The sequence below is a fragment of the Sus scrofa genome, chromosome 16 (assembly GCF_054392235.1).
Source record: "Sus scrofa isolate SSC_HxYL_T2T_F1_AM1 chromosome 16, Sscrofa_HxYL_maternal_Yorkshire_Landrace_v2.0, whole genome shotgun sequence".
NCBI lineage: Eukaryota > Metazoa > Chordata > Mammalia > Artiodactyla > Suidae > Sus > Sus scrofa.
Window position 1 is genome coordinate 33445652 of NC_139398.1, and position 20146 is coordinate 33465797.

The 20146-nt window shown below is 42.1% G+C and overlaps 3 protein-coding genes across 14 annotated transcripts in view; all 3 read right to left on the bottom strand.

Moving 5' to 3' along the window:
• The window catches only part of CAPSL (calcyphosine like), a 51835-nt gene extending 43815 nt beyond the window's left edge, over nt 1–8020 (bottom strand). For 2 of the 5 annotated variants that reach the window (XM_085002080.1, XM_085002074.1), the window contains exon 1: nt 7785–8020. The gene's annotated coding sequence lies outside the window, so the exon portion shown is untranslated. Of the gene's footprint in view, nt 1–3822; nt 4490–4570; nt 4697–7784 lie in introns of all 5 variants that reach the window. The other 3 variants (XM_085002077.1, XM_085002075.1, XM_085002076.1) reach the window with 3 other exon arrangements.
• UGT3A2 (UDP glycosyltransferase family 3 member A2) lies at nt 4213–18227 on the bottom strand. Its single transcript, XM_085002082.1, is given in 11 exon segments — nt 4213–4489; nt 6024–6027; nt 6197–6355; nt 6358–6434; nt 7816–7891; nt 7894–8020; nt 10245–10285; nt 10288–10551; nt 10554–10771; nt 13326–13440; nt 17978–18227. Coding segments are annotated over 11 exon segments (1608 nt in total).
• The window catches only part of LMBRD2 (LMBR1 domain containing 2), a 61350-nt gene continuing 59181 nt past the window's right edge, over nt 17978–20146 (bottom strand). For 2 of the 8 annotated variants that reach the window (XR_014831133.1, XR_014831131.1), the window contains exons 19-20: nt 19635–19775; nt 18164–18787 (exon numbers count right to left, since the gene is read on the bottom strand). The gene's annotated coding sequence lies outside the window, so the exon portion shown is untranslated. Of the gene's footprint in view, nt 18130–18163; nt 18788–19634; nt 19776–20146 lie in introns of those variants that run through there. The other 6 variants (XM_085002064.1, XM_021076992.2, XM_085002065.1 and 3 more) reach the window with 4 other exon arrangements.

The window sequence follows — 20146 nt, forward strand, 5'->3', positions numbered from 1 at the left end:
ACTAAATGCATACAGTGGGTTGTGAAGAGCTCAGCAGTTTGATACTTGTCATCATCCATTCTTAACACAGGTATTGAGCTGTTCATTTTCAGTGGAGAATTTTACATCATTCCATTTTCTTCTTGAATTTTTATTTCTATTTCACTTTCCCAGAGAATTTCTAATCTGTGTATTTTTATGCTTGAAAGAATTGCATTGTGTATTATAACCTTAAGCATCAAAAATGTATTGTCAAATTAATATTTACAATTCTGATAATAATAAGGCTCTAAGTCTTAATATTTTTACTACATTATCATTCTTGGTTTCAGTACTTGCCTCGAACTGATCAAAGCTTCATAAACATATTTCAAATTTGATTAATAATCACCTAACACAAAATATAACATTTAATTGGAAACATATGATGAAATAAGGGGCTGTTTTTCAATTCTTCTAAAATTGTTTCATGTATCTGTAGATAAATGTTATCTACTTCTGGAATGAGACAGGTTTTGTGTGAAAAACTTCACATGAATAAGTAGTAGGAGGAGTTAGAATTTTGTTAGGAACTATCTTGAAAATGATACGGCTCCATTCTTTGAACACCTTCAGAACAATATGCCAAATGAATATGCTATACTCACAGCTATCTACCATCAAAAGTGACTTTTAAATGTCTAATAGCTGAAAAACTACAATTCATCGGGGATGTCGTTAAAGGATTACAAATCATCTGAATCGCAAAGGCTTTCTTGCTCAGTCATTAGATTTTGAACTGCTCATTTGGTAACTCTATTTTTCTACCTTGGGGTAATGCACCATGGAAATAATCATGGCAGGTGAAAGGAGTGTGTTTCTTCTGTAAAGTAAGAGTCAGGGAATTGTGAGAAGTGTTGCAGGAAAGAGCATCTGCCAACCAAACACCTTGTTAGGCAGACCAGTTTTAAGAAACTAGAGTACAAAAAGGTAGACATGCATCACCTCCAAACTCTGCACCACGTAGCTCTTGGAACATCTTCATGTGCTCCTTATGGTCTAGGTGGCCCAGCCTGAAGGCTACTGGCTTAATCTGCTCTCCTGAGGCTTTCTGCCACTGTTTGCTAACTGATTTCCCAATTACAGTAACTCTCCTCTGAGATGATCTGAGGTTCATAAACGGTCACTAAAGGAGCATGGAATAGCAAGGCTAAGCTCAATAAAATTCCATGAGATCAAGTATAAAAGGGGAAAGGAATGAAATGAAACAACCTATTACTTGGGCTTTACCTCTGGCATTCTTTTCTGTTGTATTTGGTAGGCTTGCTCCATGTAAAATCTCCCTTAGTGGACAGATGGAGCTCAGCTGTTAACACTGGTGAGAAGGGAGGGGTCGTCACTGGGCGCGGGAACTCTCAGGGTCTCAGGTATAGTCCAGGGAGGTGGCCCTGCTCCCTGTATCCACAGCCCTCATTTGTGGAAACTCCCCTTCCTTTGAACTTGTTCTAACACAAGGAGGTCTCTCAAAATTCATCTTGGATTTTTAAGTCAGGAAAAAAACCAAAAAACCTGGAGGGCTGAATCACCTGTGCAAGTGTCATGTTTATTACTCACTGTTATCTTGAGAGGAAATTTGAAGAAATTTGTTTAAAATCCACTTTGACAGATGTGTGTCTCTAAAGTCAGAATATTTCACTTGAGGACTTATAAAAAATTAATGATTAATTAATTTAAAGCCTAGCATGGAGAAAGGAGCCTCCCTGGGCCTTAGGGGAAACACACATGCATGCACACACACACAAACACACACACGCGTGCATGCATACACACGCGCGCATAGTTTCCCAAGAGAATTCGTAGCCAATCCAAGTGCCCCCTGCATGTGTGTACATGGAATGACCCCAGGTGGGAGGGGTGCACCAGCCAGGACCACCCTGTGGTAGGGCAGGTTATTGACTATAAAGAGGTGCTCACAAGAGGGGCCAGTGAGAGCTCAAACCAGCCCATCTGCACTCTAAGCCCAGTTCCCTGGCTGGAGGAGGTATTCGTCTCAAGAAGGCAACAGGTTTTATTGCTGTTGTCTTAATTTGCACAACGGCTCCCCTCTCCCTTGGTGTTGGCCCCCTAGTTGGGTGGATTAGACACATCTATCCCATTAAATGGCAGAAAGGAAAAGAAAGAACTTAGAAAGCATTATAGGAGTTCCCGTCGTGGCGCAATGGTTAACAAATCCGACTAGGAACCATGAGGTTGTGGGTTCGCTCTCTGCCCTTGCTCAGTGGGTTAAGGATCCGGTGTTACCATGAGCTGTGGTATAGGTCGCAGACGCGGCTCAGATCTGGTGTTGCTGTGGCTCTGGCGTAGGCTGGCAGCTACAGCTCCAATTAGACCCCCAGCCTGGGAACCTTCATATGCCTCAGGAGCGGCTCAAGAAATGGCAAAAATACAAAAAAAAAAAAAAAAAAAAAAAAAAGGAAGCATTATACACGCTACATTGGTAAAAGATTACTTCTCCTATTTTGCATGTTCACTGCTCAGAAAGATCTGCTTTCCACCCACAGTGGGTATAAGACTGTCCCTGAGGTCACTGAAAGTCACTGAGTCACTGGGTCACAGGTGAAACGTAACATTCAGTCTAGCCCCTCCCTGTCTGCCTTCCACATGTGACCAAGGCTCTAGTTTCCACCCATTATCCACTGTCTTTATTATTTTTAACACCTCTTCCCCACTCCCAACCCTCCAATTACTTGGAGTGTAACTGACTCCTCAGCAGGGCAGTCAGGGCTGGAGAACATCTCTTAGATATTTTACGCAGCTAGAAGTGCTCACGCGACTCAGGTCTGTCAGTGAGATTTAACTGGAAGTCTTTGAGTAGCTGGAGTGTCTTAAAATCTTTTTCTTTTTTTTTAATTTTTTTTTTTTTATTTTTAGGGCTGCACCTGCGGCATATGGAAGTTTCCAGGCTAGGGAACTTAGTCATATCTGAGCTACAGCTGTCAGTCTACGCCATAACCACAGCAATGTGGGATCTGAGCTGCATCTGCAGCCTATACCACAGCTCACAGCAATGCCGGATCCGTAACCCACTGAGTGAGGCCAGGGATCGAACCAGCATCCTCGTGGATACTAGTCAGATTCGTTTCCACTGCTCCACAATGGGAACTCCCTGGAAAATCTTTTTAAAGAGGCTTACTCAGCTGGCATGGACCTGCTTTCTCTTTTTCCTTAAGTTTCCCTTTTCTTGCCTGATATTCCAATGTGCTGACAGGATCTAAAATGGCCACCCTGAAAATCAGGCTGACCTTGAGGATGAAACTACCCACTAAGGAAGGCAGATGAACCAGACAAGAGACTGGACTAATGATTACATCATGGAGCTGCCACGCCAGGCCTGGACTGCCTGCCTACCTGCACATTTGTTTTACATGAGAAGAAGAAATAAGAAAAGATGTTCTAGGCTGTTTCAGTCACTTTTTCTGTTTTGTGACTATCAAGCAAATGCAATTCCCAACAGTATCCCAAGTGTAGAAAGGTTCAACTATGGAGAGGCACAAAACAGCCATAGTCTAAAAAGAAATTATCTTCTTTTTCATGACGTCATTTTTAATAGGAAAATTGAGAAGACAGCTCACAGCTATGAAAAGTGGAGGCCAAGGACCCTTCAGCCCATGACCAACCTCCAGCCTCCAGGCCTGAACTGCAAGGAAGGAGTGCTTAGCAGGACCGAAGCAGGGTCTAGAGACACGGACACAGGCAAGGCTGTGTCTGGCCCTGAATGCACATGCCGGGGACAGGGTTCCTGAGCTTTGCCAGCAGTTTGAAGAAGAAGCAAACAGAAGACAAACGAATTCGCAAAGCACTTGCCTTGGGTCATTGTTATTCCATGACAAGTGGCGGAGGAAGAGTGAAGGAAGGAGGCTGAGAAGATACCAGACACCCGGCATGGAGGCTGGAATGGTTCAGACTCAGGGCCTTGAAGAAGAGCATGGTAAGGAAGGCGGCTTCAAGACCTCAGATCTGAGGGTCCCTGTCCAAATCACCTGGGGGCAGAATCATAGAATAGCCCTTGCTGAGCAGGAACGAAGGCCACAAATGCTCAGTAAAGAATTCCAATTGTGGGAAGAAGCCAGAGAGCAGGAATTTGTAGCAAAATTCACAGTGGATGTGAAGAACAGGATTGGACACACCTGTTGGGAGAGGCCAAGAAATGGTGACGCTGCCCAAACACTCTGCTTTCCAAGGCTCCACGTGGCCTCAGGCCTCCTTCAGTTTCCTGGCCCCACACAGCCACCTGGCCACCAGGCCCAGCAGCTTCCCACAGAGCCACATGGTGCCTAGGGTGACTACCAGCAGGAACAAGAGGACGCCCAGCAGGTACTGCTCATGCCATGGCTGCTGGAAGGTGTGGGGCTTGAGGTGCCCTGCATCCCCCATCTGGAGGATATACTTGGTCCAGCCCACCAGCTGCTGGGCAGGAGTCAGGGGGTGGGTGCGCCTGATGATGCTATCAGCCACCGCAGCAGATTTGTACCTGTTGGCAGAGTCAGGGGCAGGGGTCACTCAAGAGGTCTCAGAAGTCTTAGAGACTTTGTGTCACACACACACTTCCCACCTTATGCACAAAGGGCTCCATTTCAAGGAATATTATTGGCCTGGCCTTGCCACTGTCTAGTTGGGTTCCTTTTAAAAGTTCAAATTGATTCCTGTATGCAAAGATCCATGCTTGACGCTGGAAGGGCTATAGTAAAAAAAAAAAAAAAAAAGACAAAGTCTATAAGAACTAATCTCTACCCCAAGGAGGCTTGTGGTATACTATAAGAAACTATTGCATTTATTGAGCACCTACTTTGTGCTGGTGTCTGGGCTAAATAATGAATGTGACTCTAGGGAGTGCCCAAGAATTTGCCCACATTTTCCTGCCCCTGAGTATCGTGTTGAACAGTGCTGGCTTCATGACCTATGGCCTGCATATTTGCAGAGGCCCTTAGATGAGCCTGTACTTGACTTAATTCTCTGCTAGCACCTTCTTGAAATCCTTAAATCTTATGACAAGAGGCTCCACTTTTCCATTTCACACCAGGGGAGATGAATTATATAGCTAGCCCTGATGTAAGTTTCTGCAGGCCACCTCAGCCCAGAAGACTCCTTCACAGGGGCCAGTGGCTCATGGACGTTTGGAATCTAGGTCTTTCAAAATCCAGTGAAGTTACAAACCCATTCATTAGAAAATGAGTATTTTCAATACACAAGATACCAAATACATATGCAGTTTCTGGGTTTTTCGACCCCCAGAACTTAACAACTTTGGGGCTAGAAATTGCACGCTATATGGTTGTTATTCAGTCATCTAACAAGAACTACTTGCAATGATGTGCAGTAATACTAAGTCTTGAGACAGGATTCAGGTTTGTGTCCTGGGAACTCCAAGTTTTCAGGCCTTCTTCATTATAAGAAAGAAAATACATTGTTTCTCTTCACAGGAGATCTGTGTTGGTTGGGAAGTTAATCTTAAGACAGCAATGGGCCTCTATGTATTGACTTACTTAATAAGAGAAATCCACTCAAATTTATTTTGTGGCAGGCCTTTATTGGACCCTTGGAAGATAGCACACAAGAGACACGGGTGGTTGTCCCAGGAGAGCTTACTCTCTACTTTCTACTGTGGGAGACAGACAATAAATTAAAACACAAAGAAATGGGGGCAATTACAGACCCTGAGATTCATTAAGAAAAAAATATTAGGATTGGGGTGAAAGGGAGGGGGGTCTTGGGGACCAACAGAGGAAAACAGTCTCTCTCTGAGCAGGTGACACTGGGATGAGTCCCCAGTGTCATGAAGGAGCCAACCCTGTGAAGAGAAGGGACAGAGTGTCCTAAGGAGGAGAACAAAGGTCCTGAGGTAGGGAAGCCTGTGGCATATTGGGAACAGAAAGGCAACCTCCTGCCTCAGTTGGAATTCTACTATGAGCACCTCCTAAAGAGAAGACCTCTCAAAGACCCCTGTTAGTAGCTCAGGTTTCTCATAACCAGCAGGTAGAAAATCATTCTCAGCATCTATCCTAAACTGCTCTAGTCCTCTGCTCAGAGGAAAAAAGTCAGCTTGTCTTAATAATAAGACATGTTATTCTGTGTCTTAGAGGTTTCGGCTTTTACTGCAAAAAAGACCCACACAGAGCCTATCATGTTTTATGTCTTCATTCGACATAAGTAACCACAAGCCCAGAGAGCTGCACACCACTTTCTTCCATGACTTCTTTCATCTCCAGAGCTAATGTCTCAACCTTGATCTGCTTTAACTGGAGAGAGACTCCAAATTTTCTGGTTTCAACCCAGATCAGGTTTTCAGGCTGGTCAGCAAAGAACGGAATCTCCACCATGGGCACACCATGTTGGATGCTTCCATGACACTAGTCAACCCGCCATGGGTGACAGAAAGGCAGATGCGAGGGTAAGTTGTTGCAAATAAAAAAAAGAGCAGAACATTTCAGGATAAAACTTTCAGAATACCAGGAAAAGCAGAAAAGGTAGAAGAAAATACCAATGGGAGCATAAATTGGTGTTGGAGTCATTGTAAAGATGATTTTGCTTGCCACACATCCAAGGATTCCAAGCCCTGCTTTTGTATAGAGTTGCCTCAGCCAGAGCCCAGGAATTCTCAGAACCGTAGAGAATAGTACTAAGCAAGGCATATATCTCCATCCATCCATCTAGCTATCCTTCTCTCTGTCCCGCTCACGACTCTTTCAGCTTCTCTCACGTGTTTTCTCTTTGTGTTTCCCTATGTCTGTCTCTGTCTCTCTGACTCTGTCTCTCTCTTCCTTTCTTTAAGCAAACCTTTCTCATGCCCCAAACAATATCCCTCTTCATTGAACTCCTGACACATTTATTGACATCGCAACACATGTGACACTCGTAAAACTTACACTGCATGTGTACCTCTTTAAATATATGAGAGGCCCCCTGAAAGTAAAGACTGGACTTTACACCTCAATATTTGCAGTTCCAGCCTTTCCATCCCATCCTTATTTAAAGCTAGCGAAAATGATTATTGATAAAGGAGAGTTAGACTCAGTCTGTGCTGCTCAACTGCGATGTGCATCAGAGCCTCCTCATCTCTTTGAAATGACAACCATTTCCTACACCCAAGACTTAAAGAAATAGATTTGCAGAAGTGGAAACAGGAATTTGGGTTTTTTAATTGTATGGATAATTTTGTCATAATCTTGATTATTAGCCTCTGATCCAGTCAGTGGCTATGGCAGTGAGGGGTCTCTAAGAAGCAGCATCAGGCACAGCGATAACCAGCTGGAAGTGAGGAAATTCTCTGGTATCAGAGACTCAATGTGCCACATAAATGGCTATGAGTTTGCTCAGCTTGGTGCTCAGTTATGTTGGCATTATTATTGTGAATGAATGAATTGCTCAATCTTAGTAGCTAAAGAAAATATATCCGTGTGAGTGTGTAAGGGAACATGGTTGAACAGGTGCTTATGAAGCTATGTACAGTGGCAAAGTGCTCCCTGGTGTATGTTCTCAGAGTTCATAGATTGTTTAGAATTATTTGGGAGTGACCTTGTTCAGGACCAAAGGCAGCAAGTCAATGTGACTTTGATAGCTGCAGACATCAGGTCTTGGATAAAATGAATGAAGGGGAGAAGGCTATTTTGGCATCTAATCTCTTTGAAAGTACAGCCTGATTCCCCAAGAGCTCCAGCTGGCTGCTCCACTCTGGCCATCTGAAGACTGACCTTGTGCTGATCAAGTTAGCACAGAGGCCTAATGAGCCCAAAGACGTGTAAATGAGAAGTAATCCTGGCAGTCCTTACCTAGGAGGTCTGTCCAAAATTCTGAGTCAGTCAGTCCACAATTTTCACATTTGCTGCCAATTTTATGTATCTGGGCCAATGAGAAGGCTTATACTTCCATATCACCGTGGAGGGAGACAAGCAAAGGCAGCATTCATCTTCTTGACCACCTCCTGGGACTGACAGAAGTTCACCATGGAGCCTAGGGCCACAGGGCAAAACCAGAGTCTCCACACGGCAATGAAATTCTCAAATTCCTGGAAAGAGGTCAGAAAGGAATGGAGGTGAACAATGTTTTCATGAAACCCAGACAGCCATGAAATGAAAGTCAGCTATTTACTGAATACACTCTTCTGTCATTCCCAGAGCTCACTGTCCTGGAACTACTATCATAGCCCCTGAGACAGCTCAGCACTCTCTGCACTGTGTTCATGCCCATGGTGTTGGTGGGAATATCCATCTTTGAAACCTTGACCTGAGTGTCATGGTCATCCTAGACACTCTACTTATTTTAGGTTCATGGAGACATGGCCACTTGGGTGTTTTCCAGAGTCAGACCAGAAGTGGTAGCGTAAGGAAGAGCACCAGGAGCAAGGTAGAGAGAGGTAGGCGATCCGCAAGCGAGAGGAGAGAAGTTGGGAGAAGGTCTCTGGAATAAGAAGTAGAGGCAGAATGGGAAGGCAACCACCCAATGCACCGTTTCGTGAGCGTTCCTCCAATATCCTACAATATTCTTAGTCACTGACATTTGCAGTTCGACTCCTACCGCAGTGATTCAGCCACATGAATGCACATTATATTCACATGGGAAGATTTTTTTAAAAAGCAACAAAGCCCAGCCCCAGTCTCAGACCTAGGCAGCTTGCTTTTTTTAAGTCCCCAGGCAGTTCTAAAGGACGGTTATGACCTAATGTTGTAATCTTAGTTTTAACACATTTTGTCAACTCTTCTAAAGATTTCTTTGGATCCTGACTCTCTCTCTGGACTTCTGTGGCTCCCTCAACCTCAGCTCCTAGAGCTTTACCCTATTGGGTTGATTCCATTGAGCGTAACACTGCCTGATTTACCATCTCAGAGGACCTCTCTGACCACAGTTTGTCATCCTGTTATAATTAAAAAGCAACATAAAACCAGGAGTTTGCTTGTGGAGCAGCATGTTAAGGATCTGGGGTTGTTGTTGAAGCAGCTTGAAGCCACTGGTGTGGCACAGGATCAATCCCTGGCCCACTCCTATATGCCTCAGGGTGCAGCCAAATAAAACAAACAAACAAATGTAAAACCATTACAAAAATTTGGAAAATGTGGAGGAGAAAATCTTTTGAAAAAAAACTGCTGTTTTCTCACAGCCATTACAATCCTACTCCCATTAAGCTCCCACTTAACAACTCCCTTCCCCTGCAATGGCCAGGGCTGACCCACTCTCCTGACAAGCAAGGCTTCCTGCAATCTGGCCTGGCTGTATTTGTGCAACTGGGTCTTCCACACCCTAGTCCAGCCAGGGTCACCCAGTGAACCCAGAGACATCTCACTTCCGTCTTCACACTTTGGGCCCTCTGTTCTCTCCACCTGCAGCATCTTGCCTCCCAGCTCCAGTCCTAAAAAAATAATCCTTCTACCAACTTAGAGGTCATCTAGCCCAAGATTCATTCTCCAACTCTTCCTGCCCGAACAACACAAGGTCACTAGAAGAAGGGTAGACACTTTGGTGCCTGGAAAGCCCAGGCCAAATCAGGGATCTCTTTGGCTTTGAAATGAATGATAATGAGACACTTACACCACCAGAGCCTATGTCACCTCATTTATAAAAATGTAGGTCATCAAACTTCTCTCCAGGTGGCAAGAGATTATATAAAATAAATTCCATAAAATTGCAAGGCTGTGCTGCTAGGTAACAGGTAGCCAATTCATCTTAGCTCCCCTCCACTTTGAAAACTTCTATAGCAATGGTTCTGAGTCTATGCATTCAAATGCCAGATCCATCACCAGGCCTGGGTAGAGTTAGGACCAGGGCTCTACAGTCTGGGGATATTGAAGATAATGCCTGCATTCTCACCATCAGTCCCACACACTCCTGCCTTGGTCACATCCCATCTCACAATGTTGTGTGCTTCATCATGAGTGACTCATCACCTTAACAAGTCTATCACGTGACAGATGCTTACTACATGTTTACATATGATTGTACAAAATGAAAATGTAAACATCAACTTACTAAAAGGCTTATCCAACTAGAGCCAGGGCTAAGGTGAGGCAAGAGAGGACCCTGGGTATAATATTTAAGGAGGTTGACCTCAGGGTTGTATGAGTGCTTAACTTGGTATTTGCATGACATGGAAAGTGAGTACTTCCTTTAAAGGGGTGAGCTAGCGTCTCACTTGCCTCATCTTATGCACTCCCAGGATCCCAGGGGTGGGGGAGCCACCAATTCTGTGTTGAGGAACTCTGCAGGAAATCCACACCAAGTGCTTAGGTTTTACTTACTTGTGGTACTGGTTTAGTAGATTTGGCCATTAAGCCTCCAACACGGTGTTGGGAAGCAGGGGCCAAGCAAATCCGAAGGCAAAGTTGGAGTTAACAAAGCACAGCTCTGCTTTCTTTAGAAGATGAGACAGAACTGACCTAGAGCCTTCTGGGAAGTGCTCCTTGATGGTCTTATCATACTTAGAATAAACCTACCATTGCTTCACAGAGAAATCAAAGAACATCAAGAAATTCTTCACTTGGCCCCAGAAGTCCATGTGGTCAGTTGACAAGGAACAGAACACTGGCACATAAGACAGGGGGCTTGTAGCCCAAAGTCCACAGTGCCAAATGAGGATGGCAGAGTGGACACAAATGGCTTCCCAGGCTTCTCAGCAACCAGGAAAAGACACCACTCAAAAGCTTCAACTATCACCAGGTCAAACTTCTCGGTCTTTAAAGAATTCATGATATCATTTCTCCTTAGCAACTGACTGCACTGAAACCCTAGTTGTTTGAAAATATTTAAAAGATGTTCAAATGTGATTCTGTAAGAGAAAAATAAATGATAAATATTCATTAGAAGCATAATATCACAATGCATAAAAGAATTTTGGGGCTACAAAGAAAATATTCCAGGAAAGTAAGACCATCCCCCAGGGGCAGCCGTACTATTCAACCACTGTACATAAATATGTACCCTCTTCTCAGTCGCTCTGGGCAGATATTCTGCTCTTGAGGGTGCTGCTTTCCTCCCCTCTTCCTTTCTTCACTGATCCCCAGCCATCTCTATGCCAGATCTTAGAAAATGTATCTTTGAGCTCTCAATTCCTGAAATCCATGGGCACAAATGAACTGAAAGGAAAAAACTATAATCACTGGGACTTCTGCTCTGAGAGGCTTCTCTGACAGCAGCAAACCCACAAACTTTTTTCTACTTGATCAATTCTGTGATGTTCTCCTTAAATTTTATTTACATACTGAACTTTTATGAGTGGTTTTCTTGTTTACTCAGCAAAACTGCTGACTGAACTTTTATGAGTGGTTTTCTTGTTTACTCAGCAAAACTGTTGATGGCACTTGATGACACAATCCCATAAATATTGACAATACAAGCTATATTTTACAAAAGACTGTGTCCTACTATAGCCAATCTCTTGGGGTAGAACATGATGGAAAATAGTATGAAAAAAAGAATATATATATATATATATATATATGACGGGTCACTATGTTGTACTGCAGAAATTGACACAACATGGTAAATCAACTATACTCTAACAAAAATACAATTTAAAAAAAACCCTGTTTATTCACATATCACATATGAATAAACAGGGATACTTTGATCATATCAGAAATTAAAATCTCAGTTAAAAAAATGGTAATTCTCCTTTTCTGTGCCCACAGGTTAAGCAAAGAAAAAAATGGTTTTGCCACTCGTGATTAGCCTTTTCACTTCAATGCAGGCTGAGGCATCCAGAGAAGATAGTGGCAAAACTTACTGACATCTAATTAAGACAATGCCTATGGCATTATTTTAGGAACCTATCTTCTTGCACTGCTTTCCCTTGAATACCTATATAGACTATGACCCTGTTTCCTATTTGTGCAACATACAGGGAAATAGATGAGGATAGCCATCTGTACTTTAAGGTAACAGAGGTAACAAGTACAAGGGCTCAAGACCTCAGAGGTCTCTTGGAGCATGGAGGACCAAAAAAATCAGTACCCTGGCATAGCTATAACTGTCCACCATTGCACCATTGCACCCCAGATGGAGACTACCCAGAGGCTGAGAAGTTGTTAGCAATATGCAGATCTCTAATCTTTAGGGTTAATTTCAAGTCACACAATGGAAGTGGTTGGCTCAAAACATCGTCCACCGTATATTTGTAAATATTTAATATAACAAAGGAATGGTTACCAAAACTTTTGGGTAACTTCAGTAATGCTGCAAAAATTCCTAGACTATAGCTCATTAATCATAGTTAATTATGGGAGAATAGACAAAGCATATACATAAAAGATATAACTAACATTGGAAGATGATATAGACTAAGTGTCAGTTGAGTAGGTTAGATCAGACCTTTGCCAGAGGGATTGTGGTCTTCCAGTTTGAATGAGGAAAAGAGTTTTATGGAAATAGATCTGAGCAGTACCCTGATTAGCAGATTTTCAAGAAGAAAAGAGGAGATGAGTCCTCTGTAACTAACCAAGATAGACATGGATTTCTGTCTTTCCACTTTTATGTCTAAGATTCAGGAGTTATGTGTGCCTTTCCATTCCAGATGAAGCAAAAGGAGTTAGCCTCATGTCATTTTGCATGAGGTTAATTGCTTTTTTAAAAGACTTTAGGAGTTCCTTAACGAATCCGACTAGGAACCATGAGGTTGCGGGTTCGGTCCCTGCCCTTGCTCAGTGGGTTAACAATCCGGTGTTGCCATGAGCTGTGGTGTAGGTTGCAGACGCGGCTCGGATCCCGCCTGGCTGTGGCTCTGGCGTAGGCCAGTGGCTACAGCTTCGATTGGACCCCTAGCCTGGGAACCTCCATATGCTGCGGGAGCGGCCCAAAGAAATAGCAAAAAGACAAAAAATAGAATAAAATAAAATAAAAAAAGACTTTACATGTCCAGATGTTCAACTTCTATAAAATCATTGTTCAAAAGTCTTTTCCATTAATAAAGATATGTGAGAAAAAAGAAAAAAATAAATGGAAATGGTGTTTTTGATTTCCCTAGCAACAGTGGAAGGTTGAGGTACCTATGCTTCTGTATTGGGAAGAATACAAAGACTGTAAGTGAAGTATTGCAAGAAAGTCTCAGAAGAAACTACTCCACCCACACCCCCTCACCTCCCCTGCCTCAACTTGCTACAGGAATACCTTCATGCCTACAGAGCAAGGAAAAGTCCCCAAAGGTTAGAACAGATGATTTGGGTGTGAAGTACTTGTTTACCCAATTATCCACCCACCATCCACCCCTCCCTCCCTCATTCCATCCATCCTACCATCCCTTTATCACATCCTCAGTCCAAGCATCCGTCCATTCATTTAGATTACCCAAATTGTGTCTCTTTATTTTAAATAATTTAAAAAATTACCTCCCCTTAAAATTTTTTTCCATAAAGAATTCAAAAGACTTCTTAAATTCCTTGTTATTGTCTTCAGGTAGAAACCGATTAATAATTTTGTATGATTTCCCCTCCTCTTTAACATCTAAGAAAACACCAATGGGTTAATATGTTACATACGCCATACAACATGGATTAACATTAGCGTGATGATGTTAACATTTGATTGTTGCAATTACTTTATTCGAACCTTGTCTTTTGAATTGCTTTTGTTCCATTTGCTTGCTTTCTCATTTAATTTTGCATACCGGAAGTATTTATTGAGAACCTTACAATGATTCAGGAATGCCTTTTAGTTTAAAGTTATAGAAACTATCATTTGAAGCTATAACTGAATGTATAGCTATTTGTCTCATTTTACTGCTGAGAAAATGAAATTTGTTAGTTTAAGATAATTAGCGAAGTAGATTTGAGAGCCTCTACTCTTTCCGTTTTAAAAAGAGAAAATGTTTTATATTATATTATTTAAAGTAATGTATCCAAATAGTTTTGTGATTCAGTAAAAAGTACCAAATGGCTTAATTAAAATAGTAGTCTTCTGCATTCATTGGCCAAAATCTTTGTTTTGCAAGCTATTAACTACACCCAACTTTCCCCAGGAGCATAGTATAATATTGCATTGAGGACATCCTCCTCCAAGGAGATTCATTTTACAACATTCAAGATAGAAACTTTCACAAAGCAGCTCAAACAAAGGGATATGCCATTGCCCTTACACAAACTCAAGACCTGGTAGCTCAGCTAAATTGTTAGAAACGATCTGGTCAGTCTAAGGCCTTTCTATCTCTGACATTGTCAAGACACAACTAAGAAAATGCCAATGGGTTTTGCAGTTCCTTGGTGGCTCACTGGGTTAAGGATCTAGCATCTCATCTAGTGGTTAAGGATCTAGCCATTGGTATGGCTTGGATTACTGCTGTGGTGTAGGTTCAATTCCTGGCCTGGGAATTTCTGCATGCCGTGGGTATGACAAAAAAGAAAAAGGGAAAAGAAATAACAAATAACTATTTTGTTTGGTTGGTTGGTTTTTGTTTTTTATTAAAATATAGCTGATTTACAATGTTGTGCCAATTTCTGCTGTACAGCAAAGTGACTCAGTCATATACTACCAATAACCCAGTTGTCGTTCCATGCATTTATTGTGAATCCACACATGTGATTATTGGAGATCTTTGCTTCTTTAGTGCCACTAATGCTATTTCTTTATTAAAATTGTTAATAAATAAGCAAAATAGAGAGGTGTAGTCAAATTAGGAGTTAATAGGAATAATAAACCAAAAAGCTACAATAGACACATTCATAAAAAAGAAAAAGCAACTCAAATACAAAACTAAAGATAGTCATCAAATTATAAGAGAACAAAACAGGAAGGGAAGAAAAAAGTCCAGCAATAACAAATTCAAAACAATTAAGAAAATGGAAATAAATATATACATACTGATAATTACCCTGAATATAAATGGATTAAATGCTCCCATCGAAAGACACAGACTGGTTGAATGGATATGAAAACAAGAGCTGCATATATGCTGTCTACAAGAGATCTACTTCAGACCTAGGGACACATACAGACTGAAAGTAAAGGGATGGAAGATATTCCATGCAAATGGAAATCAAAAGAAAGCTGGAGTGGCATACTCATATCAGACAAAATAAACTTTAAAATAAAGACTGCTAAGAGACAAAGAAGGACACCACCTAATAATCAAGGGAGCAATTCCAGAAGAAGCTTTAACAATTATAAATATACAACAATTATAAATATATATGCATCCAACATAGGGGCATCTCCATATATAAGGCAACTGCTAAAAGCCATAAAAAGAGAAATTGACAACAACAAAATAAAAATGGGGAATTTTAACATCCCACTTTCAGCAATAGACAGATCATCAAGACAAAATCAATATGGAAACACAGGCCTTAAAGGACACATTAGAACAGATAGACTTAATTGATATTTATAGAACATTTCATCCAAAACCAGTAGAATATACTTTCTTCTCAAGTGCACACAGAATATTCTCCAGGATAGATCACATCTGGAATCACAAATCAAGCCTCAGTAAATTGAAGAAAATTAAAATCATATCAAGCATTTTTTCCCAATCACAACACTATAAGACTAGAAATCAATCACAAGGAAAAAAAGTGCAGAAAACAGAAACACATGTAGGCTAAGTAATATGCTACTAAACAATCAATGGATAACCAAAGAAATCAAAGAAGAATTTAAAAAATACCTATAGGAGTTCCTGTTGTGGTGCAGTGGAAACGAATCTGACTAGTAACCATGAGGTTGTGGGTTTGATCCCTGGCCTTGCTCAGTGGATTAAGGATCCAGCATTGCCATGAGCTGTGGTGTAGGTCGCAGACACAGCTCAGATCCTGCATTAATGTGGCTGTTGCGTAGGGCAGCAGCTGTATCTCCGATTCAACCCCTAGCCTGGGAACCTCCATATGCCGTGAGTGTGACCCTAAAAAGCAATAAATAAATAAATAAACAACATTTTAAAAAATAAAAACAAATGACAACAAAGATACAAAGATCTAAAACCTATGAGATGCAGCAAAGCAGTTCTGAGAGGGAAGATACTGCAATAGAGTCTCACCTCAGGAAACAAGAAAAATCCCAAATAAACAACCTAACCTTATACCAAAAGCAACTAAAGAAAGGACAATAAAAAACACCCAAAGTTAGTACAAGGAAAGAAATCATAAACATCAGAGCAGAAATAAATGATACAGAGATGAAGAAAACAATAGAAAAAATAAATGAAACTAAAAGATGATTCTTTGAAAAGATTAACAAAACTGATAAACCTTTAGCCAGACTCATCAAGAAAAAAGGGGAGAGGGCTCAAATAAATAAAATTAGAAATGAAAAAGGATAAATTACAACTAACACACAGAAATACAAAGGATCATCAGAGACTACTACAAGCAACAATATGCCAATAAAATGGACAACCTAAAAGAAATGGATAAATTCTTAGAAAGGTACAATCTTCCAAGATTGAACCAGAATAAATAGAAAAGATGAATGGACCAATCACATGTTCCAAAATTGAAACTGTGATTTAAAAAATTCCAAAAAACTAAACCTAGGACAGATGGCTGCACTGGTGAATTCTATCAAAACTTTAGAGAACAGTTAACAACTATTCTTCTGAAACACTTCTAAAAGGTTCTAAAAAGTTGCAGTGGAAGGAACAATCTGAAGCTCATTCTATGAGGCCACCATCACCCTCATACCCAAACCAGACATAGATACCACACACAAAAAAAGAAAATTACAGACCAATATCATTGATGAATACAGACACAAAAATCCTCAACAAAATATTAGCAAACCAAATCCAACAATATATTAAAAGTATCATACACCATGATCAAATGAGATTTATCTCAAGGATGCAAGGATGTTTCAAAACCCACAAATCAACCAATGTGATACAACACATTAACATACTGAAGAATAAAAACCATAAGATCATCTCAATAGATGCAGAAAAAGCTTTTGACAAAATCCAGGGCTGGTTTTTTAATTAAAAAAAAAAAAAACTCTCCAGAAAGTGGGCATGGAAGGAAGCTACCTCAACATAATAAAGGACATATATGGCAAACCCCACAGCTAACATCATTCTCAATAGTGAAAAGCTGAAAGTGTCCCCATTAAGATCAGGAACAAGACAAGGATGTCCACTCCCACCACTTTTATTCAATACAGTTTTGGAAGTCCTAACCATGGCAATCAGAGAAGAAAAAGAAAAAAAAAGGACTCCAAAATGGAAAAGAAAAAGTAAAACTGTCACTGACTGCAGATGACATGGTACTATACATAGAAATCCTAGATACTACCAGAAAACTGCTAGAGCTCATCAATGAATTCCGTAAAGTTGCAGGATACAAAATTAATACACAAAAATATCTTGCATTCCTGTCTACTAACAATGAAAGATTAGAAAGAAAAATTAAGGAAACAATCCCATTTAGCTTCACTTCCTTGATTTTTAGTTTCCTGCTCCAGAAAACATAGTGAGGACTTAGATGATTTATGGCTCCTTCTAGTTCTAGATCCCCTAGTTCCCAGTGATCTAAAAGTGATCTAAGAGAGCCCACTGTGGCTTAAAATAGATCTTGAGGGAGCTCCATCCTGTGATTGCCATTGTATTCTGATATACTCCTCTGGATGAAAACACTCCACTCTTCTGTCACTGAAATATCCTCCCCACTCCACCTGGGCTCCCATAGAGCCTCAGAAAATTACTACTACTGCCACCTTTCCTTGGCCTCCAAAGCTGAAAATGGCCACCTAGCCAGTCTTTACTGGCAATTGCTGTGCCCTTCAGAAGTTTAGGGTGAGCCCCTGAACGTCTAGCCGGAGCCGGGGAGTCAGTGGCCCTGGGTCTCCCTCACTGTGCTGGATCTGGCCCCAGCCCTGCATCTTCTGGCACAAACTGCTCCCACCTCTTCATCTGCCAGCCAGGGTAACAAACCTGCCGGGCTTTTCTGGACTGGAAAAATACATGCAATGACTCCCTCACCAAGGGCTGTTTGCTTGAGCCCTGGCACCGATGCCTGGGACAGACCTGTTCCCGTATCTTTGACCAAACACTCACCCGCCAGAGATGGAGTCAGGATTTTGGCAGCTTCTGAGAGTAGGAGTTCAGGCAGTAGTAAGCCAGCAAGAGTCAGCGTCTGGGGCCTCCTCATCCTTGTTCCTATAGAAACTGCGGAGTTGAGCGCTGTGCCCCGCGCCCAGGGGCCTAGCGTGCAGGTAGTGAAGGAAAGGTGCTGGCTGGGAGCTTTTTTTTTTTTTTTTTTTTTTTTTTGGTCTTTTTGCCATTTCTTGAACTGCTCCTGCGGCATATGGAGGTTCCCAAGCTAGGGGTCGAACTGGAGCTGTAGCCACCGGCCTACACCAGAGCCACAGCAACACGGGATCTGAGCCAAGTCAGTGACCTACACCACAGCTCACGGCAACACCGGATCCTTAACCCACTGAGCGAGGCCAGGGATCGAACCCTCAACCTCATGGTTCCTCCTTGGATTTGTTAACCACTGCACCACGATGGGAACTCCAAGAGAGGGATTTTCTTATCCCGTCTTCCCTTCTATTTGTCCCCTCTGGCCTGAGCTTCAGCCCCTCTTCCCCTGGTGAGTAAATCACTGGATATTCCTTATAGTCTCTGCCTTCCCTGTCTGCACAATACTCTGAACCGAGAAGTGTAGGGACCTTAGGAAATCACATGGATGACAGCTCCACCTCCAGTTGCCTTGCACTCATAGGCAAGGACTCTTCAATGTTGTTTCTGGACTCTGATAAAAATATCGTGGTTATGTACGAAAATGCTTCATTCATAAGAGACATATGGTCAAATATTTAGAGGCAAAGTATTGTTATGTCTGGAACAAATTCTCAAGTGATTCTAGAGAGAGAGAGAGAGAGAGGACACAATAAGTTTAAAACTTTTCAAAATAAAAAGTTGAAGAAAAACATGTTGGTTATTACAGCAAGTTTTCTTTTTCTTCTCTTTCTTTTTCCTTTTCTTTTCTTTTTCTTTTTTTTAACTTACAAGAACCAGTGTCCCTGGGAAGGGACACAGAAGTGGACAAGGATTCCTTGGGCTAAGAAATCTTCTTTAGGAAGTGAGTGGTTTGAATCACATATTGAATGCCTTACTCCTAGGGTCCAAAAGCAGGAGTACAAGTCCCCTTAGTTGGTTTGAAAACCAGTGGGATTGACATTAAGCTGTAAGAACTCTAGACTCTGCTTGTGAAGAGTATGCACATACTTGCTTACTCTTCAAACAAGGTGGAAGAAGCAGAGTGAAACTTCCTGGGACTTGGCTGGTTTCTTGCAGCTACTCCAACACATGCTCCATGCCAACTGAGCAGTGCTCTGGCTGGCCCTGCTTGCTCTGTGGTGCAGCTCCACACAAGGCAAGGCTTTCTGCAGCTAAGGGGAGTGCTCAATTGTAATAGATGGAGCTGGCTTGGAATTGGCAGGGCTTCTGAACTGGGTGAGGGGGAGCCACTGCTGGTGCCTATGGCATGAGCGGGGAGAAAGCTAGGACTGTGACTGGTGCCAGGACTGCTACAACCTGTGCCCCAATCCATGCGGAGCACTCCCTCTGGCTTCTTCTGCTCTGCAGAGCAGCTCCACACTAGGGCAGGGGATGCTGTGGCCTGGGGTGGTATACAGTTGTCAGGGAATGGAGCTGGCTCAGACCAAGCATGGCATCTGAATGGGCCGAGGATGGCCATTTCTGGTACCTGTGCAGGCAGTGGATCAGAAATGGTCCAGGACTCTGCTGGGTAGGGGTCTACTATAGCCCATGTTCTGACCCACACAGAACACATGATACAGCCCCTCTTGCTTCAGCATTGTTCCCCTCTGGGGCAAGGGTGCCAAGGCTGGGAAGGGAGAGAGCACACACTTAGAAGACATGGAGCCAGCTTGAACTCAACCTATAGGGTTTCTGCTCCAGCAATTTGGAACACAATCCCACACTCAAAAGGGTGGTGTTAGCCACTAAACAGAGGAGAAGCTCTGGTTTACACCTGGATCTGGCACTAGCCTCTCCATCTACAGCTTTTAAAAATCATGATTCGGAAGGAAGAAAAAAACTGTGTTATCTGTCAGAGACACTGTTGTGTACACAGAAAACACTATGGAAGCTACAAAGAGTCCCAATAGAACTAATAAGCCAATTTATCAAAATTGCAGGTCTCAAGGTTGTTGTATAAAAATCATTTGCATTTGTATCTAATAGCAAAAGCTATCA